The 22775-nt window shown below is 48.3% G+C and overlaps 1 pseudogene and 1 gene segment (V, D, J or C); both read right to left on the bottom strand.

The window, feature by feature from the left end:
- Positions 1 to 850: 850 nt before the first annotated feature.
- LOC148051906 (Ig mu chain C region-like) lies at positions 851 to 22265 on the bottom strand. The segment is given in 9 exon segments: positions 851 to 1007; positions 2380 to 2504; positions 5608 to 5940; positions 7251 to 7577; positions 7651 to 7962; positions 8962 to 9267; positions 21278 to 21379; positions 21981 to 22038; positions 22233 to 22265. Coding segments are annotated over 9 exon segments (1605 nt in total).
- On the bottom strand, positions 3582 to 4575 carry LOC148051907 (uncharacterized; annotated as a pseudogene).
- Positions 22266 to 22775: the final 510 nt, after the last annotated feature.

Genomic DNA, 22775 nt, shown 5'->3' with positions numbered 1-22775 from the left:
AACAGCTCCTAGGAGCACCCAAACCATCACAACACCCGAAAACACCTCCCAGGAGCACCCAAACCATCGCAACACCTGAAAACAGCGCCTAGGAGCACCCAAACCATCGCAACCCCCCCAAAACACCTCCTAGGAGCACCCAAACCATCGCAACCCCCCACCGAAACACCTCCTAGGAGCACCCAAACCATCGCAACCCGCCCCAAAACAGCTCCTAGCAGCACCCAAACCATCGCAACCCGCCCCCAAAACACCTCCCAGGAGCACCCAAACCATCGCAACACCTGAAAACACCTCCTAGGAGCACCCAAACCATCGCAACACCTGAAAACAGCTCCTAGCAGCACCCAAACCATCGCAACCCGCCCCAAAACACCTCCTAGGAGCACCCAAACCATCGCAACACCTGAAAACAGCTCCTAGCAGCACCCAAACCATCACAACACCTGAAAACAGCTCCTAGGAGCACCCAAACCATCGCAACCCCCGAAAACACCTCCTAGGAGCACCCAAACCATCACAACACCTGAAAACACCTCCTAGCAGCACCCAAACCATCGCAACCCGCCCCAAAACACCTCCCAGGAGCACCCAAACCATCGCAACCCTCGAAAACACCTCCTAGGAGCACCCAAACCTCCGCACCCACCCTAAGAGCACCCACCCCATCGCAAAGCCGCCCCCCCAAAATGGGTCCCCAATGTGATGCCCGCCCCCCCACCCCCAAAATCTGTCCTCCCCTCCCCCCAGAAAAAGTGGGTGCTGGGCTTGCGCCCCTCCAGGGGTGCAAAATATGGGGTGCCCCCCCCCCCCCGCGTTGCGTAATCCCGGAGAAAATCACGTGGAAAAGGGTGGAAAATGGGGAAATTTTATTTGTAGGATGGAGAATATTTACAAGGGGGGGGCGGGGATACAAAGAGGGGGGGAGAATCCCGAAAAATTCCGGCGCGATCCGGCGGCGGAGCGGCTTCGGGCGGTGAAATGCGTCGGGCGCTGGGTTATTTCACCTGGGATGGGGGGGAAAAAAGCGGGATCAATTGGTTATCGGGGTGGTTAAGGGGGATGGGAGGCTGCGGCGGCGCCTCCCCAGCCGCTCGCGGAGGGGAGGCAGCCCAAAAATTCCCGTTGAGAGAGGGGGTTGTTGGGAAAAACGTCGGCGAATGGGGGGAAATGGGGAGTTTGGGCAAGGATGGGGGAAAAATAGGGATTTGGGGGAAAATGGGGGGGGGAATGTTAGGGATTTGGGGGAAAATGGAGGGAAAATAGGGATTTTTGGGGAAGGAAGGGGGGAAAATAGGGATTTTTTGGGAAGGAAGGGGGAAAATAGGGATTTTTTGGGAAGGAAGGGGGGAAATAGGGATTTTTTTTGTGAGGATGGGGGAAAAAATAGGGATTTTTTGCAAGGACTGGGGAAAAAGTATGGATTTTTGCAAGGATTGGGGGGAAAATAGGGATTTTTTGCAAGAATTGAGGGAAAAATAGGGAGTTTTTGCAAGAATTAGGGAAAAATAAGGATATATTGTAAAGATGAGGGGAAAATAGGGATTTTTTTGTGAGGATGGGGAAAAAATCAGGAGTTTTTGCATGAATTTGGGAAAAAAATGGGATTTTTTGCAAGAATTGGGGGAAAATAGAGATGTTTTGCAAAGGTGAGGGGAAAAATAGGGATTTTTTTTTGACAAGGAGTGGGAAAAATGGGGATTTTTTTGTAAGAACTGGGGGAAAATCAGGGGGTTTTGCAAGAATTGGGGAAAAAAATACAGATTTTTGCGAGGATTGGGGGAAAAATAGGGAATTTCCATCAGAATTGGGAGAAAAAATGGGAATTTTTGTCAGAATTGAGGGAAAAATAGGGATTTTTGTCGTCAGAATTGGGGGAAAAAAGGTTTTTTTTTGTCAGAACTGGGGGAAAAATAGGGATTTTTTTGCAAGAATTGGGGAAAAATCGGGATTTTTTGTCAGAATTGGGGAAAAATTGGGATTTTTTGCAAGAATTGGGGGGAAATTGGGACTTTTTGCAAGAATTGAGGAAAAAATTGAGACTTTTTGCAAGAATTGGGGGGAAATTGGGACTTTTTTGCAAGAATTGGGGGAAAAATTGGGATTTTTTGCAGAAATTGGGGGAAAAATAGGGATTTTTTTGGTCAGAATTGAGGGAAAAGGGATTTTTTTGTCAGAAGTGGGGGAAAAATAGGGAACTTTTGTCAGAATTGGGGGAAAAATTGGGACTTTTTGCAAGAATAGGGGGAAAAATAGGGATTTTTTTGTCAGAATTGGGGGAAAAACCGGCATTTTTTTGTGAGGATGGGGGAAAAAATAGAGGGATTTGTCAAAAAGGGGGGAAAAAATGGGGATTTTGGGGTTCCGGAAGGCCCGTACCTTGATCAAGGTGACCGTGGCGCTGTAGAAGAGGCTGAGGATGAAGAGGACGATGAAGGTCGAGGCCGTCGCCCAGAGGTTGTTGAAGTCTTCCTCCTCCGCCTCCGTGAAGCCGTCGAGGAAGGCTTTGGGGGGGACGAGAGGGGGGGGGTTAGCACCGGCGGGCGGCCGAGGGGAGCACCCTTGGGTGCAGCACCCGGGGGCGCGAGGGGAGGGGAGACGGGGCGGCCATTTTGGGTGGATTCGGGGGGATTTTGGTGACGCGGGAGGGGGGTTTTGGGGTGGGGGGGCGGGCACTGCATTTGGGGGGTGCGTAGCAAGCGAGAGGGGGGGTCAGGGCGCGTGCGCCCCAAAATTTAAGCTTTGTAGCCCCAAATCCGGGGTGCGCAGCCCAAAATCTGGGGGTTTTACCCCAAAATCCGGGGTGCGCAGCCCAAAACCTGGGGGTTTTACCTCAAAATATGGGGCGCGCAGGCCAAAACCGGGTTCTTTTGCCCCCCAAATCCGGGGTGCGCATCCCCAAACCCAGGTTTTGCACCTCGAAACCCAGGGTGCGCCCCCCGAAAGTCAGGGTTTGCACCCCAAAATCCAGGTGCGCGGCCCAAAATCTGGGTTTTTTTACCTCAAAAATAAGGGTTTTTACCTGAAAATCCAGGGTGCAAACCCCAAAATGTGGGGGTTTTACCTCAAAATCTGGGTTTTTACACCAAAATCCAGGGTGCGCACCCTAAAATCTGGGGTTTGTACCCCCAAATCCAGGGTGCGCACACCAAAATCTGGGGGCTTTACCCCAAAATCTGGGGGTTTTACCTCAAAATCCAGGGTGTGCACCCCAAAATCTGGGCGTTTTACCCCAAAATGTAGGGGTTCTTACCTCAAAATCTGGGGTTTTTACCCCAAAATCTGGAGGTTTACCCCCAAATCCAGGGTGTGTACCTCAAAATCTGGGGGTTTACCCCAAAATTTGGGGGTTTTACCCCAAACCCCAGGGCGCGCATCCCAAAATCTGGGTTTTTAACCTCCAAAATCTGGTTTTTTACCCCCAAAATCTGGTTTTTTACCTCAAAATCCAGGGTGCGCACCCCAAAATCTGGGTTTTTTACCCCAAACCCCAGGGTTTGGACCCCAAAAGCAGGGCCGCAGCCCCGTTGCATGCAGCCGCCCCCCCCTTGCAGCAGAGGGCCCCGCTCCATTTCTCGGCCTCCTCGCCTTCTGCCCCTAAATCGGCATTTTTAGACCCAAAATGGGTCTAATTGCAAATTTTGCAGGATTTTTTGGGGGGGAAGGGGCTGCAGCTGCATGCAAGGGGAGCGTGCATGCAAGGGGATGCTGCATGCAAGGGGACGCTGCAAGAAAACGTTGCAGCAAAGGACTTTGCAAGGTCTTGTGCAAGAAAATGCCGCGTGCAAGGGGACGCTGCAAGTGATGGTGCAAGGGGATGCAGCGAGAGGACGGTGCATGCAAGGGGACGCTGCAGGAAAACGCAGCAAGAAGATGCTGCAGCAAAGGATATTGCGAGGTCTCGTGCAGGAAGATGCTGCATGCAAGGGGACGCTGCAAGTGATGGTGCAAGGGGACGCAGGAGGACGGTGCAGCAAAGGAAGGGGCAGGGGGATGCAGCAAATGGCGGTGCAGAGGAGGCAGCGGGAGGATGCAGCAAGGCGGCGCAGCAGGAGGACGGTTGCAAGAGGAGGGTGCAGGAGGATGCAAGAGGGGGACACTTGCAGCAGGAGGAAGATGCTTGCAAGAGGTTGCAGCAGGAGGCTGCAGCAAGAGGAAGATGGTTGCAAGAGGCTGCAGGAAGACGGGGGACGCTTGCAAGAGGTTGCAGCAAGAAGGGTGACGCTTGCAAGAGGTTGCAGCAGGAGGAAGATGCTTGCAAGAGGCTGCAGCCAGACGGGGGATGCGTGCATGAGGTTGCAGGAAGACAGGGGATGCGTGCAAGAAGGGCGACACTTGCAAGAGGCTGCAGCAAGATGGGGGATGCGTGCAAGAGGCTGCAGCAAGAGGACAGCGCTTGCAAGAGGCTGCAGCTAAACAGGGGATGCTTGCAAGAGGCTGCAGCAAGAGGACGCGTGCAAGAGGCTGCAGCAAGATGGGGGATGCGTGCAAGAGGTTGCAGCAAGAGGATGCTTGCAAGAGGCTGCAGCAAGAGAAAGATGCGTGCAAGAGGCTGCAGCAAGAGGACAGTGCTTGCAAGAGGCTGCAGCTAAACAGGGGATGCTTGCAAGAGGCTGCAGCAAGAGGACGCGTGCAAGAGGCTGCAGCAAGAGGAAGATGCCTGCAAGAGGTTGCAGCAAGAGGTTGCAGCAAGAGGAGGCTGCAGCAAGAGGAAGATGCCTGCAAAAGGCTGCAGCAAGAGGCTGCAGCAAGAGGCTGCAGCAAGAGGTTGCAGCAAGAGGAAGATGCCTGCAGCAAGAGGAAGATGCCTGCAAGAGGTTGCAGCAAGAGGTTGCAGCAAGAGGTTGCAGCAAGAGGTTGCAGCAAGAGGCTGCAGCAAGAGGAAGATGCCTACAAGAGGTTGCAGCAAGAGGCAGATGCCTGCAAGAGGTTGCAGCAAGAGGCAGATGCCTGCAAGAGGTTGCAGCAAGAGGACGCTTGCAAGAGGACGCTTGCAAGAGGACGCTTGCAAGAGGTCGCAGCAAGAGGAAGATGCCTGCAAGAGGCTGCAGCAAGAGGAAGATGCCTACAAGAGGTTGCGGCAAGAGGCTGCGGCAAGAGGCTGCGGCAAGAGGAAGATGCCTGCAAGAGGTTGCAGCAAGAGGAGGCCGCCGCCCACGCTGCAAAGGCGATGCCACGCCGCCGAGCGCCCCCGACCCCGCAGCACCCCCAGGCAAGCCCCCCCTCCCCCCACCCCCCACCCCCCCCTCCGTTAGCCCCCAAACGCAAACCAGCCCCCGCGGGGAAATGCAGTGCCGCAGCTCCCCCTCCCCCCGTCCCCAACGCAAAGATCGGGCGCGGCGGCGCTGGTTTTTGGTTTGGTTTTGTTTGGTTTTTTTTTTTTTTCCATAGAAACGTGATTTTTATTGCTAATTTTGGGGGTGGGGGGTGGGGTGTTTTGGCTTTCTGGACGACGCCCGCTTGCTTTCGCAGTCAGAAATGCGGAAAAAACCCAAAAAAAAAAAAAAAAAAAAAAAAAAAGAGATGCGATTCGGAGGCGGGGAATTTAGTAGCAGGCGCCGGCGGCGTCGGAGAGCACCAGGGAGACGTTGACGGAGGTGGGTTTACCCGAAGCTTTGTCCACCGATTTCTGCGCCACCTGCATGGGGATTTGCTCGTGGCCGACCAAGCACGTGAAGACGTTGCCGGCGCCCCAATCGTCGCCGCTGACCGTCAGGGCGCTGTAGGTGAAGTAGGAGACGGGGGGTTGCGATTCGGCGACGGGCGGCAGGGTGAGGTAATCGGCGGCGGGTAAGGGCTCGCCGTTGCGCAGCCAACGGACGAAGAGATCCGGGGGGTTGAAGCCCTTCACCAAGCAGGTGACGGTGGCGGTTTCGTGCATGGAGAGTTGCTCGGGCGGCGGGGAGAAGACGTAGATGGAGGGGGCCTTGGCGTCGCGGCCTGCGAAAGGGCGGGGAGAGAGAAGGGGGGGGGGGTGGGGGGATTGCAAGAAGGTTTGGCATCGCTTTCCCCGCGGTTTTGCAAAAAGGAACGGGGCGATTGCATGCCTCGGTTTTGCAAAAAGGAACGGTGCGATTGCATGCCTCGATTTTGCAAAAGGAACCAGGGCGATTGCATGCCTTGGGGTTGCAAAAGCAACGGTGCAATTGCATGCCTCCATTTTGCAAAAGGAACCGGGGCGATTGCATGCCTCGGTTTTGCAAAAGGAACGGGGCGATTGCATGCCTCGATTTTGCAAAAGGAATGGTGTGATTGCATGCCTCAATTTTGCAAAAGGAGGCAGGGCGATTGCATGCCTCGATTTTGCAAAAGGAATGGTGTGATTGCATGCCTCAATTTTGCAAAAGGAGGCAGGGCGATTGCATGCCTCGATTTTGCAAAAGGAATGGTGTGATTGCATGCCTCGATTTTGCAAAAGGAACCAGGGCGATTGCATGCCTTGATTTTGCAAAAGGAACCAGGGCAATTGCATGCCTTGGGTTTGCAAAAGGAATGGAGGTGGGATTGCGATTGCATCCTTCTTTCCCCAGATTTGCAAAAAAAAAAAAAAAAAAGGGGAATTTGCAAAAATTAATGAGGGTGAAATTGCACCCTCCTTTCCCTAATTTTGCAAAATAAACAGAGATGCAATTGCGTCCTTTCCCCTCCAATTTTGCAAAAAAATATCGATGCAATTGCACCCTCTTTTCCCCCAATTTTGCAAAAAGAAAGGGGATGCAATTACATCCTTTCCCCCTCATTTTGCAAAACCAAAACCCGATGCAATTGCATCCTTTTCCCCCTCGTTTTGCAAAAAAAGGGCGATGCAATTGCATCCTTTCCCCCCAATTTTGCAAAAAGGAAGGGGATGCAATTGCAGCCTTTCCCCCCAATTTTGCAAAACCCAGACCTGATGCAATTGCAGCCTTTCCCCCCAATTTTGCAAAAAGGAAGGGGATGCAATTGCAGCCTTTCCCCCCAATTTTGCAAAACCCAGACCTGATGCAATTGCAGCCTTTCCCCCCAATTTTGCAAAAAGGAAGGGGATGCAATTGCAGCCTTTCCCCCCAATTTTGCAAAACCCAGACCTGATGCAATTGCAGCCTTTCCCCCCAATTTTGCAAAAAGGAAGGGGATGCAATTGCAGCCTTTCCCCCCAATTTTGCAAACCCAAAACCCGATGCAATTGCATCCTTTCCCCCCCCCCCCCCCCCGAATTTTGCAAAACCGAACCCCCACGCAACCGCACCCGTCTTCCCCCGCCAACTCACCCGCCATCTTCTGCAACTTGACCTCGGTGGGGAAGAGCAGCTCGGGGTGGCTGACCTTGCACGTGTAGACCTCCCCCTTGTCCCACTCGTCGGCGCAAACGCTGGCCACCCCTTCCACGCCGAAGAGGCCGTTGGGTTGCAGAACCTGCGGCGTCGTCTTGCTGGCCAACTTCTCGCCGCTCTCCTTCCACCAGGAGATGAGCAAACCTTCGGCGCTCGGCAGGTTGCTCACCTTGCACGTCAGCTTGGCCGCTTTCTCGGCGAAAATATCGGCGAAGGCCGGGGGGACGACGCGCACCGTGATGTCACCGGCGGCCGGCGCGTCGTCTGCGAAAAGCAAGGCTTTGGTTAAGCTTGGGCGGGGGAAAGCCCCGCCCCGCGCCGCGGTGATGTCACTTACAGCCGCACTCCAGAGCTTTGCTGGTGTTCCGCGCTTCGCCGTCGACCTCGCAGGTGTAGACGGTCCCGGCGTTCCATTCGGCTTCGGTGACGGCGGCGCGGCTGTCGGTGAGGTAAGCGCCGCTCGCCGGGGCCGCGCTTTCGGTGGTGACGCCGTCGCGGAGGGTGACACCATTTTTCAGCCAGCGGACGGCGGGGGGAGGGTGGCGGGGGCCGCGGATTTGGCAGAGGACGCTGGCGTTGCGGTAGGGGCCTTCGAAGTCCTCGCGGGCGGGGGGGTGGATGGTGACGACGGTGGGGAGCGGGACGCGGCCTGCGGGGGGGAGGGGTGAGATTCCCAAAATTGGGATGGGGGGGAGGGGGGGGGAGGGGTGATGCAACGCCGGGATGCAGCAGCAGCACCGGGATGCGATGCCGGGATGCGATGCCAGGATGCAACGCCGGGATGCCTGGGGGAGGATGCAACCACAGCGGGATGCAACGCCGGGATGCAGCAGCAACACCGGGATGCAGCACCGGGATGCAACGCCGGGATGCTCAGGGAAGGATGCAGCAGCACCGGGATGCAACACCGGGATGCTCGGGGAAGGATGCAGCAGCCCCGGGATGCTCAGCAAAGGATGCAGCAGCCCCGGGATGCAACACCGGGATGCAGCAGCACTGGGATGCTCGGGGAAGGTTGCAGCAACCCAGGGATGCAACACTGGGATGCAGCAACACCAGGATGCTCAGCAAAGGATGCAGCAGCCCTGGGATGCAACACTGGGATGCAGCAACACCAGGATGCTCAGGGAAGGATGCAGCAGCCCAGGGATGCTCAGCAAAGGATGCAGCAGCCCTGGGATGCAACACCAGGATGCAGCAACACCAGGATGCAGCAGGCCCGGGATGCTCGGGGAAGGATGCAGCAGTCCAGGGCTGCTCAGCAAAGGATGCAGCAGCCCTGGGATGCAGAACCAGGATGCAGCAGCCCTGGGATGCAACACCAGGATGCAGCAGCCCCGGGATGCAACACCGGGATGCAGCAGCCCCGGGATGCAGCAGCCCCGGGATGCTCGGGGAAGGATGCAGCAGCCCACGGATGCTCAGGCGAAGCTGCAGCAGCACCGGGATGCAACACCAGGATGCAGCAACACCGGGATGCTCAGGGAAGGATGCAGCAGCCCCGGGATGCAACACCGGGATGCAGCAGCCCCGGGATGCTCGGGGAAGGTTGCAGCAACCCAGGGATGCTCAGGCGAAGCCGCAGCGGCCCGGGGATGCTCGGGGGAAGGATGCAGCAGCCCCGGGGATGCTCGGGGACCCAACTCACCGGGATTGGTCACCTCCTTGACGCGCGTCCCCTGGGGATGGGTGGCTCGGCAGTAGAAGGGCTGCTGGGTTTTGCCCTCCAGGTAGGGGAGGGTGAGGCTGCTGCTGGCCACGTAGCGCCCGCCGCTGGGGACGGAGGGGAAGGCCACCACCCCCTCGCTCAGGCTCTGGTTGGCGTAGTTGCTCCAGCCGAAGGTGACGGCGTCGGGGAAGAAGCCCGTGGCCACGCAGGCCACGGCGTAGAGCTCTTGGGTGGCCGGGGAGCCGCAAGAAACCAGCGGGAAGAGGGCAGGGGCGTGGGAGGACTCTGGGGGTCGAGAAGAGGCGTCAAGGAGAGGGGCGGGGAGGGCGGCCCGCGGGCGCGAGAGGCGCCGTGGGGGCGCGAAAAAGGGCCGGGGCGCGGGGCAAACCCGCCCGCCTGGGCGCAAAAAGGCCCCGGTCGGGGGCAAAAGCCACCCGTGCGCGCGCAAAAATCCCCCGTGCGGGTGCAAAACCCATCGCTTTGGTGCAAAAATGACCCGTGCGGGCGCAAAACCCATCGTTTGGGCGCAAAACCCACCCGTGCGTGCGCAAAACCCATCGTTTGGGTGCAAAAATGACCCGTGCGGGTGCAAAACCCATCGGTTGGTGCAAAAATGACCCATGTGTGTGCAAAACCCATCATTTCGGTGCAAAACCCACCTGTGCATGCGCAAAATCCCTCATTTTGGTGCAAAACCCATCGGTGTGGTGCAAAACCCACCCGTGCGTGTGCAACAACCGTCGTTTCTGTGCAAAACCCACCTGTGCATGTGCAAAAATCACCCGTGCGTGTGCAAAACCCATCGATTTGGTGCAAAACCCACCCGTGCGTGCGCAAAACCCATCGTTTGGGTGCAAAAATGACCCATGCGTGTGCAAAACCCAGCGTTTTTGTGCAAAACCCACCTGTGCATGCGCAAAACCCATCATTTTGGTGCAAAACCCACCTGTGCGTGCGCAAAAATCACCCGTGCATGTGCAAAACCCCTCATTTTGGTGCAAAACCCATCGGTTTGGTGCAAAAATGACCCATGTGTGTGCAAAACCCATCGTTTCGGTGCAAAACCCACCTGTGCATGCGCAAAATCCCTCATTTTGGTGCAAAACCCACCTGTGCATGCGCAAAAATCACCCGTGCATGCGCAAAACCCCTCATTTTGGTGCAAAACCCATCGTTTTGGTGCAAAAATGACCCATGTGTGTGCAAAACCCATCGTTTCGGTGCAAAACCCACCTGTGCATGCGCAAAATCCCTCATTTTGGTGCAAAACCCACCTGTGCATGCGCAAAAATCACCCGTGCATGCGCAAAACCCCTCATTTTGGTGCAAAACCCATCGGTTTGGTGCAAAAATGACCCATGTGTGTGCAAAACCCATCGTTTCGGTGCAAAACGCACCTGTGCATGTGCAAAATCCATCATTTTGGTGCAAAACCCACCTGTGCGTGCGCAAAAATCACCCGTGCATGCGCAAAACCCCTCATTTTGGTGCAAAACCCATCGGTGTGGTGCAAAACCCACCCGTGCGTGTGCAACAACCGTCATTTCTGTGCAAAACCCACCTGTGCATGTGCAAAAATCACCCGTGCGTGTGCAAAACCCATCGATTTGGTGCAAAAGTGACCCGTGCGGGTGCAAAACCCATCGTTTGGGTGCAAAACCCACCCGTGCGTGCGCAAAACCCATCGTTTTGGTGCAAAAATGACCCATGTGTGTGCAAAACCCATCGTTTTTGTGCAAAACCCACCTGTGCATGCGCAAAACCCATCGTTTTTGTGCAAAACCCACCTGTGCATGCGCAAAATCCCTCATTTTGGTGCAAAACCCATCGGTGTGGTGCAAAACCCACCCGTGCGTGTGCAACAACCGTCATTTCTGTGCAAAACCCACCTGTGCATGTGCAAAAATCACCCGTGCGTGTGCAAAACCCATCGATTTGGTGCAAAAGTGACCCGTGCGGGTGCAAAACCCATCGTTTGGGTGCAAAACCCACCCGTGCGTGCGCAAAACCCATCGTTTTGGTGCAAAAATGACCCATGTGTGTGCAAAACCCATCGTTTTTGTGCAAAACCCACCTGTGCATGCGCAAAACCCATCGTTTTTGTGCAAAACCCACCTGTGCATGCGCAAAATCCCTCATTTTGGTGCAAAACCCATCGGTGTGGTGCAAAACCCACCCGTGCGTGTGCAACAACCGTCATTTCTGTGCAAAACCCACCTGTGCATGTGCAAAAATCACCCGTGCGTGTGCAAAACCCATCGATTTGGTGCAAAAGTGACCCGTGCGGGTGCAAAACCCATCGTTTGGGTGCAAAACCCACCCGTGCGTGCGCAAAACCCATCGTTTTGGTGCAAAAATGACCCATGTGTGTGCAAAACCCATCGTTTTTGTGCAAAACCCACCTGTGCATGCGCAAAACCCATCATTTTGGTGCAAAACCCACCTGTGCGTGCGCAAAAATCACCTGTGCATGCGCAAAACCCCTCATTTTGGTGCAAAACCCATCGGTTTGGTGCAAAAATGACCCATGTGTGTGCAAAACCCATCGTTTCGGTGCAAAACCCACCCGTGCGTGCGCAAAAATCACCCGTGCATGTGCAAAACCCATCGATTTGGTGCAAAAGTGACCCGTGCATGCGCAAAACCCCCCATTTTGGTGCAAAACCCCCTTGTGCACGAGTAAACCCCCCCCCGTATAGACCAGTATGGACCAGTATGGACCAGTATGGACCAGTACCGCACCCCACAGCCACCCCGTAGCTGCCTCTGCAGGACCACTACCAGTATATACCAGTACCAGCTGGCTCATACTGGGCCAGTACCAGCACCCCATAGCTGCCCCGCGGCCGCTTCTGCAGGACCAGGACCAGTATAGACCAGTATAGACCAGTACCACACCTCACAGCCACCCCATAGCTGCCTCTGCAGGTCCAGGACCAGTACAGACCAGTATTGACCAGTACCACACCCCACAGCCACCCCGTAGCTGCCTCTGCAGGACCACTACCAGTATATACCAGTACGGGACCAGTACCAGCTGGCTCATACTGGGCCAGTGCCAGCACCCCATAGCTGCCCCACAGCCGCTTCTGCAGGACCAGGACCAGTATAGACCAGTATAGACCAGTACCACACCCCACAGCCACCCCGTAGCTGTCTCTGCAGGACCACTACCAGTATATACCAGTACGGGACCAGTACCAGCTGGCTCATACTGGGCCAGTACCAGCACCCCATAGCTGCCCCACGGCCGCTTCTGCAGGACCAGGACCAGTTTAGACCAGTATAGACCAGTACCACACCTCACAGCCACCCCACAGCCACCTCTGCAGGACTAGTACCAGTATATACCAGTACGGGACCAGTACCAGCTGGCTCATACTGGGCCAGTACCAGCACCCCATAGCTGCCCCACAGCCACTTCTGCAGGACCAAAACCAGTATAGACCAGTACAGCACCCCACAGCCACCCCATATCCGCTTCTGCAGGACCAGTACCAGTAGTACCAGTACTGGACCAGTACGAGCTGCCCCATACTGGGGCCAGTACCGGCGGCCCACAGCCGCCCCATAGCTGCTTCTACAGAACCAGTATGGACCAGTACGGGACCAGTACGGCACCCCACAGCCAGCCTATAGCTGCTTCTGTAGAACCAGTACCAGTACTGGACCAACTGGGACCAGTACAGGACCAGTACGGCAACCCACAGCTACCCCATAGCTGCTTCAGTAGAACCAGTACTGGACCAACTGGTACCAGTACCAGACCAGTACCGGCTACCCCATACTGGGACCAGTACCGGCGGCCCACAGCCGCCCCATAGCTGCTTCTACAGAACCAGTATGGACCAGTACGGCACCCCACAGCCACCCTACAGCTGCTTCTGTAGAACCAGTACTGGACCAACTGGTACCAGTAGAGGACCAGTACCGGCTGCCCCATACTGGGACCAGTACTGGCACCCCACAGCCGCCCCATAGCTGCTTCTACAGAACCAGTATGGACCAGTACAGAACCAGTACGGCACCCCACAGCCACCCTATAGCTGCTTCTGTAGAACCAGTACTGGACCACCTGGTACCAGTAGTGGACCAGTACCGGCTACCCCATACTGGGACCAGTACCGGCACCTCACAGCCGCGCCATAGCTGCTTCTACAGAACCAGTATGGACCAGTACGGCACCCCACAGCCACCCTACAGCTGCTTATACAGAACCAGTACCAGTACCGGACCAACTGGGACCAGTACTGGACCAGTACCGGCTGCCCCATACTGGGACCAGTACCAGCACCCCACAGCTGCCCCATAGCTGCTTCTGTAGAACCAGTATGCACCAGTACCAGACCAGTACGGCACCGTACAGCCACCCTATAGCTGCTCCTGTAGAACCAGTACTGGACCAACTGGTACCAGTAGAGGACCAGTAGCGGCTGCCCCATACTGGGACCAGTAGCGGCACCCCACAGCCGCCCCATAGCTGCTTCTACAGAACCAGTATGGACCAGTACAGGACCAGTACGGCACCCCACAGCCAGCCTATAGCTGCTTCTGTAGAACCAGTACCAGTACTGGGACCAGTACGGCACCGCACAGCCACCCTACAGCTGCTTATACAGAACCAGTACTGGACCAACTGGTACCAGTACTGGACCAGTAGCGGCTGCCCCATACTGGGACCAGTACTAGCACCCCACAGCTGCCCCATAGCTGCTTCTGTAGAACCAGTATGCACCAGTACCGGACCAGTACGGCACCGTACAGCCACCCTATAGCTGCTCCTGTAGAACCAGTACCGGACCAACTGGGACCAGTAGTGGACCAGTAGCGGCTGCCCCATACTGGGACCAGTAGCGGCACCCCACAGCCGCCCCATAGCTGCTTCTACAGAACCAGTATGGACCAGTACGGGACCAGTACGGCACCCCACAGCCAGCCTATAGCTGCTTCTGTAGAACCAGTACCAGTACTGGACCAACTGGGACCAGTACGGCACCGCACAGCCACCTTATAGCTGCTTCTACAGAACCAGTATGGACCAGTACGGCACGCCACAGCCACCCTATAGCTGCTTCTGTAGAACCAGTACTGGACCAACTGGTACCAGTACTGGACCAGTAGCGGCTGCCCCATACTGGGACCAGTACTGGCACCCCACAGCTGCCCCATAGCTGCTTCTGTAGAACCAGTATGCACCAGTACCGGACCAGTACGGCACCGTACAGCCACCCTATAGCTGCTCCTGTAGAACCAGTACCGGACCAACTGGGACCAGTAGAGGACCAGTAGCGGCTGCCCCATACTGGGACCAGTAGCGGCACCCCACAGCCGCCCCATAGCTGCTTCTACAGAACCAGTATGGACCAGTACGGGACCAGTACGGCACCCCACAGCCAGCCTATAGCTGCTTCTGTAGAACCAGTACCAGTACTGGACCAACTGGGACCAGTACTGGACCAGTAGCGGCTGCCCCATACTGGGACCAGTACTAGCACCCCACAGCTGCCCCATAGCTGCTTCTGTAGAACCAGTATGCACCAGTACCGGACCAGTACGGCACCGTACAGCCACCCTATAGCTGCTCCTGTAGAACCAGTACCGGACCAACTGGGACCAGTAGTGGACCAGTAGCGGCTGCCCCATACTGGGACCAGTAGCGGCACCCCACAGCCGCCCCATAGCTGCTTCTACAGAACCAGTATGGACCAGTACGGGACCAGTACGGCACCCCACAGCCAGCCTATAGCTGCTTCTGTAGAACCAGTACCAGTACCAGACCAACTGGGACCAGTACGGCACCCCACAGCCACCCTATAGCTGCTTCTGTAGAACCAGTACCAGTACCAGACCAACTGGGACCAGTACGGCACCCCACAGCCACCCTATAGCTGCTTCTGTAGAACCAGTACTGGACCAACTGGTACCAGTACCAGACCAGTACCGGCTGCCCCATACTGGGACCAGTAGCGGCACCCCACAGCCACGCCATAGCTGCTTCTACAGAACCAGTATGGACCAGTACGGGACCAGTACGGCACCCCACAGCCACCCTATACCTGCCCCTGTAGAACCAGTGCCGGACCAGTACCGGACCAGCACCAACTGGGACCAGTAGCGGACCAGTACCGGCACTGGGGCTACAGTTGCAATCAACCCAATTAAAGGCGATTAATCCAATTAATTAAGGCAATTAATTCCCTTAATAAGGGCAATTAATTCGATTAATTAAGGCAATTAATCCAATTAATTAAGGCAATTAATCCAATTAAGGCCATTAATGCCGTTAATAAAGGCAATTAATACCCTTAAGGCAATTAATACCGTTAATAAAGGTAATTAACACCGTTAATAAAGGCAATTAATGCCCCCCGCCACGCAAGCCCTCTAATTAATCAACCTAATTACACTAATTAATAACCCAGCCCCTATTAGCAAGCAACTCGGCCTCCCGTTCACCGCCCTCTCCTCATTAATTCCGCTTATTAACTCCTAATCGCAAGCCCTAATCTCATTAAAAGCCCGTTAATTAAAGCCCAATAACGAAATCAAGCTCCCGCCCGACGCCAAGATTAATTAATTGCCCTGGGGTCATTAATTAATAGGGGTTTTTTTAAAATCCGGCCTTGATAAAGGGCGAAAAGCCCGCCTCGGCTGAGATATTAATTAGATAATAAATCTAATATTACATCTAATACATCTAATATTACACCTAATAAATCTAATAATATATCTAATAAAACTAATAATATATCTAGTAAATCTAATAAATCTAATAATAAAACTAATAATATATCTAGTAAATCTAATAAATCTAATAATAAAACTAATAATATATCTAGTAAATCTAATAAATCTAATAATAAATCTAATAATATATCTAGTAAATCTAATAAATCTAATAATAAATCTAATAATATATCTAGTAAATCTAATAAATCTAATAATAAATCTAATAATATATCTAGTAAATCTAATAAATCTAATAAATCTAATAATAAATCTAATAATAAATCTAATAATAAATCTAATAATAAATCTAATAATAAATCTAATAATAAATCTAATAATAAATCTAATAATAAATCTAATATCTATAAAATAGAAAGTACATTTTTACATTTGAAATATAAAATTTTATCTCTATTCAAAATACAAAACCTCTCTTTAAAAATTAATAAAATTCATAAAACGGCTTTAAAATTAATAAAATTAATTAAAACCGCTTTTAAAATGAATAAAATTAGTAAAACCGCTTTAAAATTAATGAAGTTAATAAAACCGCTTCAAAAATGAATGAAATTAATAAAACCGCTTCAAAAATGAATGAAATTAATAAAACCGCTTTAAAATTTAATAAGATTAATAAAACCACTTTAAAATCAATGAAATTAATCAAACCGCTTTAAAAATTAATAAAATCAATTAAAACCGCCTTAAAAATTAATAAAATTAATAAAACCGCCTTAAAAATTAATAAAATTAATTAAACCGCCTTAAAAATTAATAAAATTAATTAAACCGCCTTAAAAAATTAATCGGTTTTGCCCTCAACCGCCTGAATTCCCCCCGAACCCCGCGTTTTGCCCCAACCCGGCCTTTTTTCCCCGCCCCCGGAGCAGGTGCTGCTTTCGGGCCGCTCCCCTCCCCCGCTCGCCTGCCTGTTGTTTTCGGCCTGAAAAACCGCAATTTTGGGGCCTCCGGTAAAAAAAAAACCCAAAAAAGGGGAATTCGGCCCCAAACGCAACCCCCAACTTCCCTTTTTTTGCTTTTTTCGAAAGCGAAAGCGGGGGATTTGGGGGCCAAATCGGGCTGCAAAACAAAGCAGGGCGGGGCCCGGCGGCCATCTTAGGTTAAGCCCCGCCCCCCGGCGCAGAAACCATGTTTTTGGGTTGAATTTCTTTGCCTTTTTTGCCAAAAAAAAGCTCAAAAATGGCCCAAAAAAAGGGGTTTGGGGGGGGGGGGGGGGGGCAAAAAAAATGTAACTCGCCGAGGGCCCTGGGTTGACAAGATCTTCATTTTTAATAGAGATTAAAATATATATTTTTATATATATTGTGTATTTCGATAGAGTTCTATCGGTTTAGATATCAAGTTTTAATATATAAAAATATATATTTATATCTATTCTATATACATATAAAAATATAAAAGTCTACAATATATTATATATAAAAATCTATCAAAATCTATATAAAAATCTATATAAAAATCTATATAAAAATCTATATAAAAATCTATATAAAAATCTATATAAAAATCTATATAAAAATCTATATAAAAAATCTATATTAAAAATCTATATTAAAAATCTATATTAAAAAATCTATATTAAAAAATCTATATTAAAAAATCTATATTAAAAAATCTATATTAAAAAATCTATAAAACACTACAGTATATTATATATTTCTATCTTTTTATATAGCTTAATTTTTATATAAAAATATTGATCCATATTATATAGAAGAGCGATTTTCCTATACTATAGATTTTTATACACTCTATTTCTCCATCTTTTTCGATACCTTAATTTTTAAGATATAAATATATATATTGATTTATATTATATATAATAAAATAAAATATAATTATATATAAGATAATATTATATAATTATATATAATTATATATAAGATAATATTATATAATTATATATAATTATATATAAGATAATATTATATAATTATATATAATTATATATAAGATAATATATATTATATATATTATATATATAATATATAATTATATATAATATAGATTTTTAGATACTATATTATGTATCTCTCTTTTTATATATCCTAATTTTTAATATAGATATCAAGCTATATTATAAATATATATATTTATATTTTTTATATATATATTTATTTGTATCTTTATTTTTAATATATGAAACCGGCTCTTGATCTATATTATATATAATAGCGATCTTTCTAGACGATCTATATTTCTATTTTTTATATCTTTTCCTATATTTATATAGAAATATATGATATATATATAAATATAAATATATATAAATATATATATAATATTATATATATTATATTATATATATATCATATATTTCTATAATACATTTACATGTAAATATATATTTTATATCATATATTTCTATAATACATTTACATGTAAATATATATTTTATATCATATATTTCTATAATACATTTACATGTAAATATATATTTTATATCATATATTTCTATAATACATTTACATGTAAATATATATTTTATATCATATATTTCTATAATACATTTACATGTAAATATATATTTTATATCATATATTTCTATAATACATTTATATAATTTTATATTCTATATGTCTATAATATATATAATATAAATATATAAATATTTTCAGCTTCATTTTAATTTCTTTTTTTGAAGGGAGCGACTGAAATGCTGAGAAACCGCCTTGAAAAATCACTATTTTCCCCTCAGCTCCCCCCAAAACCTATTTTTTTAACCCAAAATGACCCAGTCCCATGGATACAATTTTAGGGGGGGGGGGAAAAAAAAAATCGGGTTTTTCGTTGGAATGAACACACTTCCTATTAATTAATTAAAAAATAAACCGATTAAAGGACTTAAAGGCAAATTTGGGGGGGTTGGAAGTCAAACTCCTCTGCAACAGCCCCCGAAAAATAGCAAATTTAACTTTTTCTACAGAAAAACGGGGTTGGAGTTTGGCTTCGCTTACAAAACCCTAAAACCGCCCTAAAAAAATGATTGGAAAATTCAATATTTTTATCTTTAAGCCAAGACTAAACCCTCCCAAATCCCCTCCCCCACCCCCCCAAATCCCACGGCTTCAAGAAAACGCCATAAAACCACCCCCCAAAAAAAAGAATCGAAATTCACAGAGTTCGAAATTTGGCAACATTTCGCTCAAAAACCGGCCCAAAAAAGGGAGAAATGACCTCCAATTTCACCCGCCATTTCGCGGAGCTCACTAATTTCTTTCCACCTAATTCGCTAGATTCCCCGAGCGGTTTAATTTTAAAAAAAATGGGCTTTTGGGGGGCTTTTTTGCCCCAAAAACGCTCTCCAAAAAAGTCGCTTTTAGGGCGCGGCCTGAAGACTTGAGATTCAAACCGGCGGGTTAAAACGATAGATAATATATAAAATATCGATAATTTATCATTTATAACTTACAACGTCTGAAATGTGTTGTAAATGATAGAATACAACTTAAATTTTACGAATTGTAACTTATATTTGATAATTTCTAGCTTAAATTTTACGAATTAATTTATATTTGATAATTTCTAGCTTAAATTTTACGAATTAACTTATATTTGATAATTTCTAGCTTAAATTTTACGAATTAACTTATATTTGATAATTTCTATCTTGAGTTTTACAAATTAACTTATATTTGGTAATTTCTATCTTGAGTTTTACGAATTAACTTACATTTGATAATTTCTAGCTTAAATTTTACAAATTGTAACTTATATTTGGTAATTTCTATCTTGAGTTTTACGAATTAACTTACATTTGATAATTTCTATCTTGAGTTTTACAAATTGTAACTTATATTTGGTAATTTCTATCTGAAGTTTTACGAATTAACTTACATTTGATAATTTCTAACTTAAATTTTACAAATTAACTTATAATTTCTATAAAAATAAATATATTCTTCTATATTATATATATATAAATATCACTATATTTGTATTTTTTAAATCTATATGTATTTTTAAAGAAGATCCAACTACCAAACACTTAAAAATCCACAAAAACACTCAAAAAAATAAATAAAATCAAAGTCCTCCCTGCTCTTATCTACCAAATCTTTTTTGCGGCTTATTTTGGTCATAAAAATCCTTTTGTATTCCTCATTTTGCCCAAACAAAGCAATTTCTCCCCCAGAAAAACCTATATTTCTATTTAATATATTATATAAAACCCACTATTTCTACTTTACCCCAAACCCCCTCAATTAAATATCATCCCTGGGACGAAAAATCTCATTTTCGGCACCAAAAAACCATCTCCCTGCACAAAAAAATCACAGCCTGAGCCCCCAAACCTGCCTCTTTGACCCCCAAAATTCCTATTTTTTCCAAAAAACACCCTAAAACTGCCAAAATTTGGGGCTTTTGGACCATTTTTGCTGTCAAATTACCCCTGGATGAAATTTTTCCAACAAAAAAGACCCTAAAAACTGACTTTTTCCCCTATTTCTGCCATCAAATCACCTGCAGATCCTATTTCCCCCCTAAAAATCACCCTAAAAATGGACTTTTGGACCTATTTTTCACCATCAAATCACCTCCACATGAATTTTTCCCAAACAAAAGACCCTAAAATCGACTTTTTTTGCCCAAATCTGCCATCAAATCACCTACGGATAATTTTTCCCCCGAAAAAAGACCCTAAAATCAATGTTTTTTGCCCAAATCTGCCATCAAATCACCTACGGATAATTTTTCCCCCGAAAAAAGACCCTAAAATCGACTTTTCGTGCCCAAATCTGCCATCAAATCACCTACGGATGATTTTTCCCCCGAAAAAAGACCCTAAAATCGACTTTTTTTGCCCAAATCTGCCATCAAATCACCTACGGATGATTTTTCCCCTGAAAAAAGACCCTAAAATCGATGTTTTTTGCCCAAATCTGCCATCAAATCACCTACGGATGACTTTTCCCCTGAAAAAAGACCCTAAAATCGACTTTTTTTGCCCAAATCTGCCATCAAATCAACTACGGATGACTTTTCCCTGAAAAAAGACCCTAAAATCGATGTTTTTTGCCCAAATCTGCCATCAAATCACCTACGGATGACTTTTCCCCGAAAAAAGACCCTAAAATCGATGTTTTTTGCCCAAATCTGCCATCAAATCACCTACGGATAATTTTTCCCCCGAAAAAAGACCCTAAAATCGATGTTTTTTGCCCAAATCTGCCATCAAATCACCTACGGATGATTTTTCCCCGAAAAAAGACCCTAAAAATCGATGTTTTTTGCCCAAATCTGCCATCAAATCGCCCCAAACCTCAAAATTGACGTCGGGACCCATTTTTGGCCACTAAATCGGTCCAAAATGGCCACCAAAACCCCCTAAAAACCACCTTTTGGCCCTCAAATCGCCTCCAAACGGCCATTTCCCCCAAGAAAATGCCCCCCAAACCGCCATTTTGAGCCACCGACCGCCATTTCGGCCCCCGAAGGGGGGGTCTCCCGCCCTCCCGCCCTCCCGCCCCCCCCCCCCAGGCCAAAATTTGGGGAGAAAAAGACCAAAATTGGTCGTGGCGAGATGTTGAGGACGAGGACTTACCGGAGGAGACGGTCACCGCCACTCCGCTGCCCCATGCGTCAATACCACCAGCATAGTCACGGTGAGACGAAGCCGCTACCCCGCCGTGCAAAAACTCCTCCCCTGGCGATTTTGGGGGGCTAAAAATCCATTTTTAACCAATTCAGGGCATTTTTTATCTAAGAAATTCCAAAAAAAAAGATGGGTTTGGGTCTTCTTTGGGTGCATCCTGCAGATTTAACATTGGTTTGATGGGTTTTTTTGCTCCTCCTCGGGTGCGCCGTGCGGACTGCTACGCCAGAAATGTAAAATATCCTCTAAAATATGGGTAAAAACCAGAGAGAAAAGGGAAAAAGCAGCCACAAAAGGAAAAAACATCCAAATATTTGGGGCAAAAATAGCGATAAAGAGGAAAATACCCCGGATTTGGGATCGCAGGGCCCATAGAAAGCAGAGAAATGCCAATATTTGGGGGAAAAATACCATCAAAGGCAAAACCATCCAAATATTTGGGGCAAAAATGGCCATAAAGAGGAAAATACCCCAATATTTGGGATCGCAGGGCCCATAGAAGGCAGGGAAATGCCAATATTTGGGGGAAAACTGGCCGTAAAAGGTAAAAGCATCCCCATATTCGCTACAAAAAAGGCCATAACGAGAAAAATCATGCTTTTTTTTTTTTTTTTTACAAAACTGGACATAAGCAGCAAAATCATTCCCATACCTAGGGGGAAATGGCCATAAAAGCCAAAAAGGTGCCAATATTTGAGGTAAAAATGACTCTAAAAGGCAAAATTTCGCCAGATTTGGGGCAAAACTGCCCCTAAGTGACAAAACATCCCTGTTTTGGGGTAAAAATGGCCACAAAAGGAAAACTATCCCCGGATTTGGGGTAAAACTAGGCATAAAAGCCCCAAATATATCAATATTTCGGGAAAATTAGCCAAAACAAGAAAAACATCCCCAAAGTTGGTACGGAAATGACGAAAACCAGCAAGAGCGTCTCCATATTTAGGTAAAAAAAAAAGGCAGTAAAAGCAAAAGATTCCCATTTTTGGGTTAAAACTGGTCAGAAAGAGGAAAAGGGCACAAAGAGTTGAAGATTTTGTGCAAAATTAGTCATAAAGGGCGAAAGCATCCAAAGATTTGGGTTGAAACGGGTCAAAAAGGGCAAAACCTGCCCAGATTTTCTGCAAAATTAGCAATAAAAGAGAAAAGCTGCCCAGGTTTGGTGCAGAAGGGGGCAGGAAGGGGAAGAGGGCCCAAGCGGGGGCTGGTCCCCCGGGAAAGGCCCCCCCGGGCGCAGCCGCTGCCGGGAGCCGAGCTGAGATCCCGGCACTGTTTTTGTCACCGCCTGCATCACCGTGATAAGTCCAAGTAGCCCAATCAACGCTGGCACCCACGGTGCCACAGGGTCGCACAAAATTCCCCCGGCGCAGCCCCTTCTTCCGGCCAACCGAGCCAGAAAGGGCAAAACCGTTCCCAAACGTAGGGTATAAATAGCTCGAAAAGGAAAAGC

Source organism: Nipponia nippon, unplaced genomic scaffold, assembly GCF_047370975.1.
Source record: "Nipponia nippon isolate SJK-2023a ecotype South Korea unplaced genomic scaffold, ASM4737097v1 scaffold_51, whole genome shotgun sequence".
Taxonomy (NCBI): Eukaryota; Metazoa; Chordata; class Aves; order Pelecaniformes; family Threskiornithidae; genus Nipponia; species Nipponia nippon.
This window is presented reverse-complemented; position numbering and strand designations above follow the sequence as displayed.